Source organism: Megalobrama amblycephala, linkage group LG12 (genome assembly GCF_018812025.1).
Source record: "Megalobrama amblycephala isolate DHTTF-2021 linkage group LG12, ASM1881202v1, whole genome shotgun sequence".
NCBI classification, from domain to species: Eukaryota; Metazoa; Chordata; class Actinopteri; order Cypriniformes; family Xenocyprididae; genus Megalobrama; species Megalobrama amblycephala.
This window is the reverse complement of record NC_063055.1, coordinates 863,528-881,621: the sequence shown is the minus strand read 5'-3', so window position 1 is coordinate 881,621 and position 18,094 is coordinate 863,528. Positions and strand designations below refer to the sequence as shown.

At 37.0% G+C, this 18,094-nt stretch overlaps 2 protein-coding genes across 2 annotated transcripts; both read right to left on the bottom strand.

The window, feature by feature from the left end:
* Positions 1 to 4,087: 4,087 nt before the first annotated feature.
* On the bottom strand, positions 4,088 to 9,165 carry ccl27a (chemokine (C-C motif) ligand 27a). The gene is made up of 3 exons (XM_048211468.1): positions 8,974 to 9,165; positions 4,505 to 4,625; positions 4,088 to 4,433 (listed from the first exon to the last, which is right to left on the bottom strand). Exons 1-3 carry the CDS (start codon positions 9,041 to 9,043, stop codon positions 4,340 to 4,342), a joined length of 285 nt encoding a protein of 94 aa, XP_048067425.1. The 5' UTR covers positions 9,044 to 9,165; the 3' UTR covers positions 4,088 to 4,339.
* Positions 9,166 to 15,489: 6,324 nt separating this feature from the next.
* Positions 15,490 to 17,763, bottom strand: LOC125279724 (arginine vasopressin). The gene is made up of 3 exons (XM_048209705.1): positions 17,358 to 17,763; positions 15,817 to 16,021; positions 15,490 to 15,718 (listed from the first exon to the last, which is right to left on the bottom strand). Exons 1-3 carry the CDS (start codon positions 17,481 to 17,483, stop codon positions 15,579 to 15,581), a joined length of 471 nt encoding a protein of 156 aa, XP_048065662.1. The 5' UTR covers positions 17,484 to 17,763; the 3' UTR covers positions 15,490 to 15,578.
* Between the last annotated feature and the right edge of the window lie 331 nt (positions 17,764 to 18,094).

Sequence of the window (18,094 nt, the reverse complement as noted above, 5' to 3'; positions counted from 1 at the left end):
GTAACATTTTAATTACATTTTGCTAAAATGAACTAAATGAACGAAATGACTCGAAAAAAGATTCGTTCATTTTGTTGAACGAGACTCAAAAGTCCGAGTCAGTAAAATGATCCGAACTTCCCATCACTACTGTGCAAAGGTTCATGGGGGACCGAAGTGTCCATCATTTGGACCCTTCGAAATCCTTCATTCAGAAGGGTCCTTTGAAGTGGCCAATTTTGAGCACTTCGGTTTGGACCCTTCAATATGTTGGCCATGATTATTTTCACTCCGAAGTGCCCTTCAGAGGGCGATATATCCCGTTTTGAACGCACCGAATGAGTGAAAGTGCAATGCGCAAAATAGCGAAATAGGTCAGGCCTTTTAAATAAGAGCCAAACGCTGATTGGTAAAGTCATGGCTTAAGTTTGACTGACAGGCGATCTAACCAATCATAACATCAAATCCGCCGTTATGTCCGACATAGCAGATTTAACTTGAACTTGAAAAATGGCGTGTACTGACGTCTTTCCATGGCTGAAACAACATTCCTTAAGTTCATTCATGTTTATTTGATGCTATAAATTAACTAACATTAGTAGAATCACAGTGACAGGGGGCGGGGTCTCGGAGTGGGCGGGGTTCAGCGGCGCCGAAACGCTCTCTGATTTGTGGAAGCATGTTTCCTCCAAATAAGAAAAAGAAAATCATGCTTAGTAAACCTTATGATATAAAAAAAAAAATAATAATAATAAGACAAAATTACAACACAAAAAGTCAAAATTGAGGTAAAAAGTCAACGGTGTATATCATAATTTTGACTTTTCACGTCATAATTATGACTTTTTAAATATAATATCGACTTATGACATCATTTCGACTTTTTACGTCAGAAGTTTTTTTTTCCAATTATTATTTACAAAAGCAAAAGCAAAAAAATCCATTCTGATTGGTCGAGTTTAATAAGTTTTAACATTTAAACAGTGTGTAAATTCGGTGGCTATTGTTTAATTATAATGTTATTTGTATAGCACCTTTCAACAAACCAATGGATGCTTTGCAAATGTGTTATGTATATGTAAATGTAAATAAGCATTAACACTATGAATTTATGTAAAGTTGGTTTTAAACAACAGGTTTGCTGATGTGTAAACATTTGATGCTTATAGCGATTATAAAATGGCAGTGCCCTCTCGAAAAGGAACAATTTTGACACATGAAACATTTATTTGCTAATGACAACATAAAACTCAATGTTTGCTGCGACAAGACAAAAGGACCGAGTAGAAATAAGATTTAATAAGGTCTGTTCCTGATTCCGCCACAAGATGGCAGCAGATGCCGCGAAATGGACGCCATTCCTTATTGAGCTTCATGTGCTATATAGGGAACAGTGAACGAGTAATGATTTCAAACAAGCATCTACATGTAAACGTGTGTCATTGTCCACGTGACTCAATTTCAGCTGCTGTTTGGAACATGTCGAAACTACACAAGATGTTTGACAAAACAAACGTGCTCAGTAGAATACAGTTAATCATTTCAACCATGCTTGCTTTCACTTTCCCCATTATAAGAATATCTTTTGATAGTTAAAGCTGCTGTGCATAACTTTTTTGGTTAAAAATGATCCAAAATCAATTTTTGAGCAAGAACTGCAATATTACAGTATAATAATAGATATCGGACGATTTACTGGAGTACAACTGCAGTATTTTAAGCATTAAGCACAAACAAAAGCCTGACGACGCAAAATGTGTTTATTTCAATAATATAATTCACATATTAAAGTTTGGCAATAGATGGATCAACCAAAACAATAATTATAATAATACTGAGTTGTTTGAGGCAAGTAAATTGTGCTGTCTTTTTATTGTAAATACTGTGACAGAACATATCATGATGGAATATAGGCTACAGTCTTATATATTTAAAATCTTTAAACATTCTGACACGCAAAGTGAAGCATTCACGTGACTGGAAACAATAAGCACAATATACCCAGAGATAAAGTCCTGCAGGCGGCCCACAGAGTGCATTTTTGCTTTCAATAACTCAAGATGCGGGCAGTTGAATAGGGGAAAAACGGAAGGTCTCGAGACATGTTTGTATTAAAAGTTGAACTGATTTGAACTTGAGCGCAGCGTCTTTAGAATGCAGTGTGTCTGTCTATAACGTGTTACAGAGAAAAACAATGGAAAAGTAGTGCATTGGAATGAAAAAGCACGTTCTGTTTGTTTTGACTAGTCAACGTCGACTCGACTTTAATCACATAAATGTCGACTTTATAATGTCAACCTATAAATGTTTTAACCCAGTGATTGCGATGTTTTAACCCAGCGGTTGGGTTGTTTTAACACCATGATAGCGATGTTTTAACCCAGCAAATGGGTTCTTTTAACCCAGCGAATGGGATCTTTTAACCGAGCGGTTGGGATGTTTTAACCCCATGATAGCGATGTTTTAACCCAGCAAATGGGTTCTTTTAACCCAGCGAATGGGATCTTTTAACCGAGCGGTTGGGTTGTTTTAACCCCATGATAGCGATGTTTTAACCCAGCAAATGGGTTCTTTTAACCCAGCAAATGGGATCTTTTAACCCAGCGGTTGGGTTGTTTTAACACCATGATAGCGATGTTTTAACCCAGCAAATGGGTTCTTTTAACCCAGCGAATGGGATCTTTTAACCGAGCGGTTGGGTTGTTTTAACCCCATGATAGCGATGTTTTAACCCAGCAAATGGGTTCTTTTAACCCAGCAAATGGGTTCTTTTAACCCAGCGGTTGGGATGTTTCAACCCAGCGATTGGGATGTTTTAACCCCATGATTGCGATGTTTTAACCCAGCGAATGTGTTGTTTTAACCCAGCAAATGGGATGTTTTAACCCAGCAAATGAGTTCTTTTAACCCAGAAAATGGGTTGTTTTAACCCAGCGGTTGAGATGTTTTAACCCAGCGATTGAGATGTTTTAACCCAGCGAATGGGTTGCTTTAACCCAGCGACTGAGATGTTTTAACCCAATGATTGCGATGTTTTAACCTAGCAGTTGAGATGTTCTAACCCAGCGAATGGGTTGCTTTAACCCAGCGGTTGAGATGTTTTAACCCAGCAATTGGGTTGTTTTAACCCCATGATTGCGATGTTTTACCCCAGCAATTGGGTTGTTTTAACCCCATGACTGCGATGTTTTAACCCAGCAAATGGGTTGTTTTAACCCTATTTGTACTGCAGTTGTACTTCAATATACTGCAGTTCTTCTTTGTAAGGGCAGTGTTCTCCTTACCTTGGCCCGACTCAGAACGGTAAGCTTGTAATAATGTTTTACAATTTGGGTGGTACTGGTGGATTTCCGCGGGAAATTTGAGCATGCAGTCATTCATCTTTGCGTCATTATGTCACGTCTGTTCACATAAAGAGTCCCAGCTAGTTGGCTAAATCACGTGAGGATGGCAAATCATTTATAGGCTTTTCTCAGAGCAGCTGGAATAATTTAATTTATTATTTTGATAGCGGATTGTGTGGTATTTTGTACAAATTAACATTAGAGATTAGACTGTACAGAAATTGATATCTACAGGTAAAATACACACTAAATACACATAGTCACAATGCTGATGTTGTTAACATACACAAAGTATAACAATAATGATGAGATATGAGCTAAGCAATCGTTAGATTTAATCACCTTTGAAAATTCTTATTTTGGTCATACTTCCAAGACGTAGAATCTGTGATTCTGAAGTACACCAAACATTAGATTCATCCGCGCTGAGGAGCCGTGCCGATGCACAACCCACGTAAAGATGATAATTACGCAAATAACTGCAATCGCGGGTTTCAAACAGAGATGGCGACAAAGAGGTGAAACTTACAGACTGCAGCTTTAACTTATCAATTATTGTTTAATTTACTGACATATTGATTTTTTTATTTATTTACTTATTTATTCATTTATTTATTGACTGTTTGCAATTGTGTTTTACACGTACTTTCCTAATTCCTCCTCAAACCATGTAAAATTATCATCAGACTCCTATTATTTCTTTAAAATCATGGAAGCATATCAAAAAAGCAATTAAAATTGAAAAATTAGCCAACATACAGTCAAAACTTTAAAAAAAATGATTTTATTTAATTAAAAAGAAGAGCATACAAGTAATATATACAGTATATTGTAGTTCATAATATCTGGATCTGTCAGCTAAAAACAAGTGGTTCTGCAGAGCCGAATGACCTCCAGCTCCACCTCTCTGGAGCTCAAAGGTGGAGCTTAACTGTTTAATGCGTGGAGAGATGGGGTTATAAGTGTGGTTAGGGTGTGGTTGGGGGATGAAGCTCCACCCATCATTCCTCGATTATTTACGCCAGCTTGGGTTTCTTCTTGAGCTTCTTCAAGACTTTCCCCAGTTTGGGATGAGCACAGAGAAATTTCTTGCTGTTTCTGATGTGTAATCTGAAGATCAATAAGCACAGTAAATACCAGAGCTAATGATTCATAAGCATTTGTGTTTGTTAAACACTCACATCAGTGCATCAATCTCACAGCGTCCAGACTTGCTCTGGGTCTCGTATGTGGTGACGGCTCGCAGGACCTCCCGTGGGATCCTCTTGGTAGCAGTCAAACAGCACCTGGGAATGGCACCAGCTGGAACAAAAAGCAGGATCTTCTATTGAATATCTGTGTTTGTGTCAATTCAATCCTCTTTCAACAAAACTTACAGACATCCTGAAGGATGTTTTTCAGCTCAGAAAACAAGAATGACAGAGGCAGAAGAGTGTGTAATTATAGAGGGCATGTTTTATATTCTCCGCAGCTCAGAGCGGTGCATGTTACGGCACATTTTACTGTTGTCTCTCAGTGTATTCAAGCCTTACAGGAGCTTAATAATGACGCACACTAAATCATTCAAACAGTAGAGCATCACTGATATCATGGGCTCGATTCCCAGTGAATGCATGAACATGAAAAAAAAAAAGTGCACAATGCATGAAATGGACAAACTTAAAGTGATTGCAATGTTTTAACAAGTGAATGGGCTGTTTTAACCCAATGATTGGGATGTTTTAACCCAGCGGTTGGGTTGTTTTAACCCAGCGGTTGGGATGTTTTAACCCAGCAAATGGGTCTTTTTTAACCCAGCGGTTGAGATGTTTTAACCCAGCAATTGGGTTGTTTTAACCCAGCGAATGGGTTGTTTTAACACTGCGATTGGGTTGTTTTAACCCAGCGGTTGGGATGTTTTAACCCAGCGAATGGGTCGTTTTAACCAGAGATGTATAGTAACGAAGTAGAACTACTTCACTACTGTACTTAAGTACTAAAAGGCGGTATTTGTACTTTACTAGAGTATTATTTTTTTTCTCCTACTTCCACTTTTACTTCAGTACATATTTTCGATGAGTTTAATACTTTTACTCCGATATTTTTTTATGTGCTGCATCGTTACTCGTTACAATTATAAAAATGTTGATGAAGCTGACGCGTCAATGAGCGAATCGAGTGATTAAGAAGCTGCGCGTGCTCCCGTTCTGCCTTTTGATCAGCTAAAAAGATCAACCAAAGACGAACCAAAAACACTACCTTCCACCCCTTCAACTTCAAGTGATCGTGGCTGTGAGAGTGAGGAAGGAGACCAAACCTTGTCAGGGCGCATATACGAGCAGCGAGAGAGGGAGAGCGCGAGCGAGCGAGTCCCGGCCGCGCGCGCGCGCGCATTCACCGTCTTAAAACAACACGAGCGCTGTCTTGCTCTCAAATTGCTCTCTATTTGTTTACATAGTTAATGTGCACTGTGAAGTAACATATACAAACAATGAACAGCTGTATTTTTATTAACTAAGATTAACAAAGATTAATAAATACAGTAACAAATGTATTGATCATGGTTAGTTCATGTTGGTTATTAGTCTAATACATTAACTAATGTAATGTTAACAAATCAAACCATATTATAAAGTGTTACAAACACATCATTTACTCAGAACACCTCTTGAAATGAGAATATAAGTGTGCTTACCCCATTTTTTTTTTTAGTAAGAGTGGTAGTTTAGCCTAGTTTAGACTGGAGTGAGGTGAAAACAGAAAAAAAGTGCAAAGCAAGTTGTTGTTAGCTAGCTGTTAATTTTATTCAATTGTATATGGTAGAACTATTAGTCAAAATAAACTTTTTGGTAATGAAATCAAAGTGCTGACAACAAACAAAGCATCTCAACTTGTCTGCATCTCAAGTGGTCTTCACGCACTCAATACTTGTACTTTTACTTTCAGTACTTGAGTAGTAAATTTTAAAATAAACTACTTGCAATACTTAAGTACAAAAATTTTTGAATACTTTAGTACTTCTACTTAAGTGTGGTGCTTAAAGAGCACTTGTACTTTTACTCAAGTCTGGGTCTCTAGTACTTTATACATCTCTGGTTTTAACCCAGCGAATGGGTCATTTTAACCCAGCGATTGGGTCATTTTAAGCCAGCGAATGGAATGTTTTAACCCAGTGAATGGGTTGTTTTAACCCAGCGGTTGGGATGTTTTAACCCAGCGAGTGGGACGTTTTAACCCAGGGATTGGGTTGTTTTAAGCCAGCGAATGGAATGTTTTAACCCAGCGAATGGGTCCTTTTAACCCAGCGGTTGGGATGTTTTAACCCAGCGGTTGAGATGTTTTAACCCAGCAATTGGGTTGTTTTAACCCAGCAATTGGGTTGTTTTAACCCAGAGAATGGGTTGTTTTAACACTGCGATTGGGTTGTTTTAACCCAGCGGTTGGGATGTTTTAACCCAGCGAATGGGTCGTTTTAACCCAGTGAATGGGTCATTTTAACCCAGCGATTGGGTCATTTTAAGCCAGCGAATGGAATGTTTTAACCCAGTGAATGGGTTGTTTTAACCCAGCGGTTGGGATGTTTTAACCCAGCGAGTGGGACGTTTTAACCCAGGGATTGGGTCATTTTAAGCCAGCGAATGGAATGTTTTAACCCAGTGAATGGGTTGTTTTAACCCAGCGGTTGGGATGTTTTAACCCAGCGAGTGGGACGTTTTAACCCAGGGATTGGGTTGTTTTAAGCCAGCGAATGGAATGTTTTAACCCAGCGGTTGAGATGTTTTAACCCAGCGAATGGGTCGTTTTAACCCAGCGGTTGAGATGTTTTAACCCAGCGAATGGGTCATTTTAAGCCAGCGAATGGAATGTTTTAACCCAGCGAATGGGTTGTTTTAACCCTGTGATTGGGTTGTTTTAACCCAGCGAATGGGTTGTTTTAAGCCAGCGAATGGAATGTTTTAACCCAGCGATTGGGTCGTTTTAAGCCAGCGAATGGAATGTTTTAACCCAGCGATTGGGTCGTTTTAACCCAGCGGTTGGGATGTTTTAACCCAGCGAGTGGGACGTTTTAACCCAGGGATTGGGTTGTTTTAAGCCAGCGAATGGAATGTTTTAACCCAGCGGTTGGGATGTTTTAACCCAGCGAGTGGGACGTTTTAACCCAGTGAATGGGTTGTTTTAACCCAGCGGTTGGGATGTTTTAACCCAGCGAGTGGGACGTTTTAACCCAGGGATTGGGTTGTTTTAAGCCAGCGAATGGAATGTTTTAACCCAGCGGTTGGGATGTTTTAACCCAGCGGTTGGGATGTTTTAACCCAGCGAATGGGTCGTTTTAACCCAGCGGTTGAGATGTTTTAACCCAGCGAATGGGTCATTTTAAGCCAGCGAATGGGTTGTTTTAACCCTGTGATTGGGTTGTTTTAAGCCAGCGAATGGAATGTTTTAACCCAGCGAATGGGTCATTTTAAGCCAGCGAATGGGTTGTTTTAACCCTGTGATTGGGTTGTTTTAAGCCAGCGAATGGAATGTTTTAACCCTGCGATTGGGTTGTTTTAACCCAGCGAATGGGTAATTTTAACCCAGCGAATGGGTCGTTTTAACCCAGCGGTTGGGATGTTTTAACCCAGCGAATGGGTCGTTTTAACTCAGAGGTTTGGATGTTTTAACCCAGCAAATGGGTTGTTTTAACCCAGCGAATGGGTCGTTTTAAGCCAACAAATGGAATGTTTTAACCCAGCGGGTGGGATGTTTTAAGCCAGCGAATGGGTAAAAGGTTTGACCCAACCTGCTGGGTAGTTTTATTTAACTCAACTATTGTTTAAAAATTACTGTACTTCTTGCTTAAAATGAACCCAAAATATGTTGGAAATTAATATCTATTAATATGTTTAATAAATGAACATTTAATAATAAGTTTAATAAATAATAATTAAACAATAAACCTTTATTAAATTGTTTATTAATAAATGTTCACCTTTTGATTATGTTGCCTCTAGTAGTTATGTGTCTGATTTTTAATTTCCAACATATTTTGGGTTCATTTTTAAGAAAGAAATACAGTAATTTTTAAACAATAGTTGAATAAAATAAATAAAACTGCTCAGCATGTTGGGCAAACATTTAACCCAACCGTTGTGTTAAAACACCCCAATCGATGGGTTTGTCCATTTTTAACCCAACTAGGATTGTTTTTTAACCCAGCATTTTTTAGAGTATAGCCTACATTTTGTAATTTGCAATAACAACACAAAGTCATAAAGAGAGCAGAAAGAGGAAAAAATTATGCTTTTTTTTTGCCTATAGTGTTTTTGTATTGTTTTCCAGCACAAATATCTAAACTTTCTTAAATCAAGACATACGTTTACTGGAGAAGAAAAAGAAGATTTAATGAAAAATGAATCAAAATGAAGTGAGTTTGTGATTAAAACAAAAATATCTGCCAATGGAGTCAGAAGAAATCATTTTAATTCAAAGGGAAAATACGTTTTGTTTTTCTGACCCAATTGACAGACATTTTGTATGTTTGTTTTAAGCACAAACTCACTTCATGTGATTTGCTTCTCCAGTAAACGTATCTTGATTTAAGAATGTTTAGATATTTGTGCTGGAAAACAAGACAAAAAATACAGAGGAACGACATCATTTTTTACACTGCACAATCAAATATTCTGACCTTCATTGCTGGTGAGGATGATGATGCCGACACACATGAGCAGCAGGAGAGATGTTGCTTTCAGCTCCATGGTTGAAATAACAACAATAAATGTGAATGAATGCAGAAACGATCTTTTAAACCCACGCACGCAAGTCCTGTTCCGCCCTTATCACCTGGCTTGTCTGAACCCATCATCAATCACGCCAAAGAAAACAGTTTTACAAATCCGTTATGAAATATCTTTTTTTACGGATGGAATATTCCCCGCAGCACCATCTTAATTTGACTTGCATTCGTTGAAATTTATTGTACTGAGCTGTAGGTTATGCGTGACATGTGTTAAAGGCTTTGATTATGTGTCATTATGAGTGTTTCTCAGGCATGTGTTGATTCATGTTGATTCGTTACGGTCAGTAATCTGTCACAGGGTGTGTCTCAGTAATTGTCTGTTTTACTTTCTTTTTTTAATATTGTTACAGGCACAATTTCACCTTTGATCTTCCAAGAAATCTCCAAGAAAATCATATCCAATATTATTATTAATATCAGTAACATCCTCTTAAGGGGTCATTTGATTGGTTGGATGCACACAAATAAATTTGAGAAAAAATCTGAGCGTAAAAATAAATGTTTTTATTTTTTTTATTTTATAGGCCTATATATGTCTGTGTACGCGTATGCTTCTCAGTGTTATTTTAGTATCATTGATATACTGTCATAGTTTTTATCTTTTCACTTAGTTTTTATTTTTATAATTTCGATTTTCAATCAAAGGGGCTATCTGTAGAATTCAGAAACCCTTGTTATCAGTGACACCGGTGGCCGTTAAGTGAACTGCAACTTCCTGCACACATGACGTACAAGAAATTGAACGATTCATTGCACCGATATACTCACGGCGAAGTTCTTGTTTGTTCTTCGTTTAGAAGTAAAAAAAAAATTAGAAATAACTTTGCCGTGATATCCTGCTAACGAACATCCCAACGCCATTCATACTGCAAGAAAAAATACTACAAGATGTAATTTAAAGGGTTAGTTCACCCAAAAATTAAAATTCTGTCATTTATTATTCACCCTCATGCCGTTCCACAAATTAAGATATTTTTGTCGAAATCCGATGGCTCAGTGAGGCCTGCATAGCCAGCAATGACATTTCCTCTCTCAAGATCCATTAATGTACTAAAAACATATTTAAATCAGTTCATGTGAGTACAGTGGTTCAATATTAATATTATAAAGCCACGAGAATATTTTTGGTGCGCCAAAAAAACAAAATAACGACTTATATAGTGATGGCCGATTTCAAAACACTGCTTCAGGAAGCTTCGGAGCGTTATGAATCAGTGTGTCGAATCAGCGGTTCGGAGTGCCAAAGTCATGTGATTTCAGCAGTTTGGTGATTTGACACGCGATCTGAATCATGATTCGACACAAAAGATTCATAACGCTCCGAAGCTTCCTGAAGCAGTGTTTTGAAATCGGCCATCACTAAATAAGTCGTTATTTTGTTTTTTTTTGGCGCACCAAAAATATTCTCGTGGCTTTATAATATTAATATTGAACCACTGTACTCACATGAACTGATTTAAATATGTTTTTAGTACATTAATGGATCTTGAGAGAGGAAATGTCATTGCTGGCTATGCAGGCCTCACTGAGCCATCGGATTTCAACAAAAATATCGTAATTTGTGTTCTGAAGAACGAAGGTCTTACAGGTGTGGAACGACATGAGAGTGAGTAATAAATGACATTATTTTCATTTTTTGGGTGAACTAACCCTTTAAGTCTCAGGTGTCCCCAGAATGTGTCTGTGAGGTTTCCGCTTAAATCCCCTCATTAATAAATCCATGTTGTAAATACTCATTTCTGACTACAGTCAAGAACAGGTTGTTTTCGTACATGTGCCTTTAAATGCAAATGAGCTGCTGTGCCACGCCCCCTCTCCACGCTCTTGCCTCAATCGGATTTTCTGCTAAATACTAACAAGACATCTGCTTGGTTTTGATTATCATATATATCGCGATAGCATAGTTCTTCATTCATCATTAATTAAAGTTTATTATTTTCACGCGTGTTAAAGCTATATCAGTTTAAACTTCTAATGGATCGTTTTCTGAGCGCACTTATCTGAAGCACACAAGTGTTGTGAGTAACTTCTCTTTCACATTTTTTGTTTTGTTTTGTTTAAGCTGTCAAACACCCACAATTCACATAAACACAGTCAGTTATGTCTGTAAACGTAATCAGCAGGTAAATGAAGACTGTTATGTTCGCTCTTACATCCAACAACAAAACACCTCAGAACCAAGACAGATGCTCGAGCGCGGAGAAAATGGCGGACAGCAACTCGCTGAGGGCGGAAACTATTTCCGCGTCCCAATTCGCCTACATACTATGCCCTGAAAGTATGTACTTTTTTGTGAAGACAAATTACATACTTTTGAGTGTGTAGCAGAAGAATATGCAAACTTTGGGACACATACTACTTCGTCTGTCACTTTCCCGCCGAAAGCGCGCTCCCTCAGCTGGGCTGAGTGGCAAAACATCCTGCTGCGTGAATGGATTTAATAAACTGCGAAAACGCGAGAAAACAAACGATTACACTAAAGGTTGGACTCGAAAGAGTTCCTTATAACATGTCAAAGAAACCTATGGATATTGACATGCAGCCAGGAGTCGTGTTTCCTGACATTTATGTGCCTGATTTCGACGCTGGGGAAATATAAAGCAAATCTGCCTGTGAAAGCTTTATATAACTACAATATAGGTAGGTCTAAATCGGAGTAATCACTTATATCAATGTTATATATGTCGTCATAACGGTCGACGGTGACGTCACGTGCATACCCTCTATAGAGTACCTCAGGGATGAATGACGTGTTTTTGTAGGCAAAACCCGGAAGCGAGTTAGCATTTTAGGACTTACGGTTCCATTGCCCTGAAATCTATGGGTTTTTTTGAATGGGTTTTTGCTAAATGGCCTGAAATAAGGTCTGTGGTTAACAAAGCCTCTAAATATTTTCACTTTTAAAACGCCAGTTATAACCTGCTTGTGATTTTTTTTTTTTTTTTTAAATCTTTATTGTGTCTTAAAAACGGCAGTTGCTAACAAGTTTCTAAAAGGGACTACTTCCTTTGGCGGGGACTTTAGACATCATTATGACAAATAGGACATTTGGACAGCATTTCTCATTGAAAAGTGGATAAGTATTCATACCCAGCGTAGATCATAATCAGCGAGCATGTTTTTAAATAAAGTTGTTTTCTAAATAAAGTTTGAGGAAGCTTGGTGGTGATGACGTTGATCCGCGCCCATGGTGTGCTGTAGTCCGTTTATACCCTACTGTTAGCTTTTTATATCTGACAACTTTATTTAGGCTTCAAAATCTATAAATGTTGTGTTAACTTGTAAAGATTATCTTGATAGACAAAACGTTTCATAACCCTCTGTTAAACACAGAGCTTATTTTTTTGCGATTTTTCCAAAAGTCTATGGGGAAAATGCATAGGCCTACAAAACCACGTCATCCCTGAGGTACTCTATTGCATCTTTAACAGACGCTCTGTCGCTTAGTTACGTGGAACCTGTAATCGTTTAAACTGCCCTGTCAATCATCTTGTCGCATTTAAACAAATTTAATTTCCTACCGTTTTGGAGAGAAAATTGTAGTCGCACATTGATCTGCAGGTCGTGGGTCTTTCATACGGAGAACTCTCCTCATGTTTGCATAATGATGCATTTAAAAGTACATATCGTTATAAAAGTTCACAATGCTTTTGCAGGTGAAATATAATATGGATAACATTCAATAAATATTTTTTCATCATGTTAGATAGTGATTATTAATCACTTAAACCCCTTTATCTTAACCGCTCTGCTGAATTGTCCGTCTCGCACATCCGTCATGTTTGTAGTTTTTTTAACACTTTTTATTCTTGTTTGTAGTTCTAATCAAATCCTCATCCACAGCGCAATGGTTTGTGGGCAATATTAGCCATTAAGAGTGTGCATGTATCTGCACTTCGGATTCCAACTGGAAAAAGTAGACCATCCGGGTATCTTTGGAATACTCATTTCAACACACTACGATTTGGGATACACTAATTCTATTTTCGAATACTATTTAAGACGGATAGTATGCAAATGGACCCTTTGCAAAGACTTGCCCACCTTAGTTAATGTTGCTTTGTCCGACCAGCCATGGCGCTGTCACCCCACACGCAGTGTAAAATACATCGTGGAGGACACTGACAACATGTCGACAGACAAGACAGAGCAGGTTACTGATGATATTAAACAAAGTCCCAGCTTTTAAGAAATTCGAACAATAAAAAACGTTTTGTGGCTCTTTAATGTGTCGTGACAGATCGCTGTAGCGCCTCAGCTCCAGCGGCTCATGAACCGAACATCTCTTCTTACTAGTTAATTTAAAGCATCAAATAAACATGAATGAACATCAGAAGGAATGTTGTTTCAGTACACATTATTTTTCAAGTTCAAGTCCACCGAGGTTAATCTCCTGACTGCTTTGTCGGACAAAATATCGGATTAGGTGTTATGATTGGTTAGACCGCTTGTCAATCAAACTCTCTGCGAAGGGTTAATTGGGACTCAGCATATGGTAATGTAGGACTGTCAGTCAGCGACTGTGGGCGGGGCCTAAGCAGTGTGATGCCACACTTCAACTTATTACTGTTAAGAGTGGATCTACAAGCAACTGAATCATAGGGTGTCACCCATGGCTGTTCCAATTTGGCCTAGTTTTTGTTAAAAAAAAAAAAAAAAAAAGATGACACAGTGTGATCTCACCTAATTTTAAGGCCTATTATGATCTGATACTTAAAACCATAAAATTCTAAAGACTAGGGCTGGGTATTGACACAATTTTCACGATTCAATTCGATTACTATTCACATGCTTTCGATTTCGATTCGATATAATTATTTTGGATGTAGTATTTCAGTTACAGCACATGGCAAACTTTCTAGAGGAAAAAAATCCCTCAACTAATGCTGTAAACTACACATGAGAGTCAGCTGATACTACTGTAATAATACTGAAGGTTAAATTAACTTATTTATATACAAACACTTAAATTACACTCAATTATGTTTTTATTATAAATAAAGTTTAGAATTAAATAATCATATTTCTACTCCAATTCGTTTTTTTGAAATATAAACATTTAAATCGCGGCTGTCATATCTGATTTATTCAAACATGCATTAAATATTGAAGAACATTAAAGATTATAATGAATATGTAACGGTGCATAGCTATATTTACCTTTCTAGAGTTCACTTTTCTAGCTGACTAATGAGTTTATGGTCACTGAATATGTTTTTCTGAGGTAAATGGGACGTCACGTGACATTGAAGCTGTTGAAGCACTGATTGAGCGATTACACGAGACATGATACGGATTTCAGTAAGTTGTACTGTATATTTTAACATACCTTCAGATGTTCATGTTTATTTCGCTGTAACTGGTATTAAAGCGGAGGAGAGGATGATCACATGCTTCTCTTTAACTGAGGCGCTAAAGCGATCCGTCACGCCACATTAAACAGTGCCAAAACGGTGTTTATTTTTTGAATCTCATAATAAGATGGACGTCATTTGAAATCTGAGACTTTGCTTCATATCAAAAGTAACAGATTATTGTGATTTATTGGATGGGAGGAGCTACATATTCTGCTCATTCATCAACTGAAAACAGACTAGACTAATCGATTCTTGGGATTTAAGAATCAATATCGGTTCGTAAAGATGAGAATCGATTAAAATCAAGAAATCGATATTCTACTAATCTTTTGTTTCGAATCAGTGTTTCAAAACGTGTATCAAACTGCCAAAGTCATGTGAACTATTGAAATTTCAAAACACTTATGACGTAACGAAGCCTCGTTTACTGAAATCACGTGACTTTGGCGCTCCGAACCAGTGATTTGAAACAAAAGATTCGTAAAGCTTCATGAAGCACTAGATATTCCTGAATAAAGTCATTTTTTTGTTTTTTTCGCACACAAAAAGTATTCTCGTCGCTTCATAACATTAAGGTTGAACCACTGTAGTCACATGACTGTTTTAAATACGTCTTTAGTACCTTTCTGGACATCTGAAAGTGTTAATTATCTTGCTGTCAATGCAGGCCTCACTGAGACAACAGATTTCATCAAAAATATCTTAATTTGTATTCTGAAGATGAACGAAGGTTTGGAACGACATGAGGGTGAGTCATTTATGGCAGAAGTTTCATTTTGTGTGAACTAACCCTTAAAATACCACGTGTGCTTGATTGATGCTTAGGCCATAAAAGAGTCTCAAACCTGATTTTCAGGATCTGCTAAAGACACCCTGAGATACACTTAGAGAAAAGCCATGGGCTGGTTTCAACTGAGATTATATGTTAAACGGGTAATTACCCTTAGAAACCTCTGCATTGTAATCATACAATGCCAGTAACTGGTCATGCAAGCTTTTGGGACAATAAACTCAAACCAAAGTGCTTAAAACAAACAAGCAAACCAGATTCACATTTACGTCCGTTTACTACATACAGTATGTACACAGTGTTGAGTTGAGCAACACGTGTGAATGAGTTACAGACACAGATCACGATCAGAAGGGTCTTTGTCTCCTCGAGGCCAGATTCAACAGATGCAGCAGCATTTCTCCGGAAACGCTCTTCAGTCCGCTGCTGTCTTCCGCCGGATGAAACCTGACGTCTTCAGAACACTGTGGATCCAGAACGCAGCTCTCTGTGAGAGAAACGTCATGTGTTTAGGACAGAGCCGGTCTGTGAGATGTTAAAGGAACAGAAGAGATGTCATGTCACATGAGGAGGTGTTTCCCTCACCCGAGTCGCAGCAGACGCCCGGAGCGGCGCAGACGCCCCCTTCGGCTCCGCAGGACGTCCCGCCCGTCTCACAGGGGCCGGGCAGGAGATTCTCCTCCATGCAGGTCAGCGTCTCTGGAGATCCAACCAGACAACCCAGACCGGCTCCGCAGCAGATACTGGGGCCGAAACAACGGCCCTTATTTCCCGGACCACACGCCATACACTACACACACACACACACACACACACGCTTTATCATTACAGTCTGTTGCAATTATTAAAATAGGACACAGCTGCCATGAGTACAATCTATTTAATAATGTAATTCTTTTAAATTTTCATTATAAGAGTAACGTAAATTAACGATAGTAGACATTATAATAATATTAGTGCACTGCAAAAAACATTTTTCATGACTTATCACATTTTTTAACTTAAATAATTATAATGTGCAACAAATAACATAATATTTTGCGTTTCTGTAGATTAAATCAGTCGCCCTTATTGTATGAACTCAAATTTTTAATTTCAGTGAACTCAAAATTTAGGTAACTTACTTTTTTGAGTTAAACCAACTATTCTTTTTACAGTGTAATAAATTTTTTTTTTTTTTTTCTTTTATTAATATTAATTAGCAGTTACGTTAAACTGTCAAAACCACAATGAATAGAATTTTGTTTGAAATTTATAATTGGTCACTTATTTGAAATCAGTGTTATTTTAGTATAATTTATAGTTTTTATTAATGTTTTGAATTAATTTTTATATTTTGCACTTATTTTAGTTTTAGTAATTTATTATTATAATTTAGTATTTAAGTTATTGTGTTTTTGTCAGTTTTATTTTTTTTTATGTATAGTTTTTTTTTGTTATTTTTTATCAGTTTTTTTATGTCTAAATATATATTATTATTATTAATTAATATTCATTAGCAGTTACATTAAATTGTCAAACCACAATGAATAGAATTTTTTTTTAAATTCAAAATTGGTCACTTATTTGAAATCAGTGTTATTTTAGTATAATTTATAGTTTTTATTAATGTTTTGAATTAATTTTTATATTTTGCACTTTAACTTATTTTAGTTAGTTTTAGTAATTTATTATTATAATTTATTTAGTATTTATTTAAGTTATTGTGTTTTTGTCAGTTTTATTTTTTATTAATTTTTTTATCAGTTTTTTATGTCTAAATGTATATTATTATTATTAATTTATTTCAGTTTTAGTTTGTTATTTTAGTACATCAACTTAAACTGGATTAAAATGAGAAAATGTTGGTGTATTTATTTCAAATAACATTTTATTTCAAGTAACAGCATTTTTTTAATGGTTTTGTTTTTATTGAGATATAATAACCCTGTTTGAAATATATATACATGAACAAATGTAATATTGCTACTGAATCAACATTGCTTAATATTTTGTTGCTAATAGTTTTTAAGCAGTTATTAAGAATATTATATAGATGATTCTGCTTCATCTCATTTAAATGAACTATAAGTTGCTGAAGTTAAATGTCCCGTGTGTGGCTGGTGTGGTGATGCTGATGTCTGTACCTGTCTGACGGCGTCCGGCTGAGATCTCTTTCCTCCTCGCGGGCAGTTCTGAATGTAGCAGGCGGACGAGAGCGCGGAGAGCGCCAGCAGACTGAGGACACACGCGGACAGCAGAGAGTCGGACATCTCGATTGACTGATCCACTGATGCTCAGAGACGCTTATATACACCTGCAGCATCATCTGAGCCCAGCTCCTCCTCCTCTGATCCACTGCGGTCAGAACCTCACGTCTCTGAATGAAGAATATTGAAGTTTAATGAAGACTCTGCTGAACAACATCATCTGACAGAAACAAACACACCTTTAATAACACATTTCAGTACTATCAACCTGATGATTATTCTTGAGAACGAGTTCCACATCATCCACTCAAAAGATGACCTTTTTTCATAAACACAAAGGCATATGAGTGAAGGTCAAAGGTCATCGGTCATGGTGGTTTGTACTCTGAATAGTTTTAAACATCAAAGGGTTAATATTGCTGTACTGCTACAATGAAGACTTTATATATATATATATATAAAGAGTACGTAGAGTAATAAATGTATGAAAAAGTTTTTTTTTTATATTTTATACATTTAATAATATATATTTAAATTGTTATAAATGTGTATAGAATTAAAGAAAACAAATACTAAAATAAGATTTTAAGAGATTTACAGAACATAGATCATATATGTAAATGTGTGTGTGTGTATGTATATATATATATATATATACACATAATTATATACAT

What these genes read in the sequence shown, in the direction of transcription:
- ccl27a (XM_048211468.1), bottom strand. Translation starts at nt 9,043, where the DNA reads ATGGAGCTGAAAGCAACATCTCTCCTGCTGCTCATGTGTGTCGGCATC. An exon ending in CATCCTCACCAGCAATGAAG is followed by an intron (nt 4,626 to 8,973) that starts GTCAGAATATTT and finishes TTTTTGTTCCAG; the next exon opens with CTGGTGCCATTCCCAGGTGC. An exon ending in TGTGAGATTGATGCACTGAT is followed by an intron (nt 4,434 to 4,504) that starts GTGAGTGTTTAA and finishes ATTGATCTTCAG; the next exon opens with ATTACACATCAGAAACAGCA.
- LOC125279724 (XM_048209705.1), bottom strand. Translation starts at nt 17,483, where the DNA reads ATGTCCGACTCTCTGCTGTCCGCGTGTGTCCTCAGTCTGCTGGCGCTC. An exon ending in AGCCGGACGCCGTCAGACAG is followed by an intron (nt 16,022 to 17,357) that starts GTACAGACATCA and finishes GTGTGTGTGTAG; the next exon opens with TGTATGGCGTGTGGTCCGGG. An exon ending in GGGCGTCTGCTGCGACTCGG is followed by an intron (nt 15,719 to 15,816) that starts GTGAGGGAAACA and finishes TTTCTCTCACAG; the next exon opens with AGAGCTGCGTTCTGGATCCA.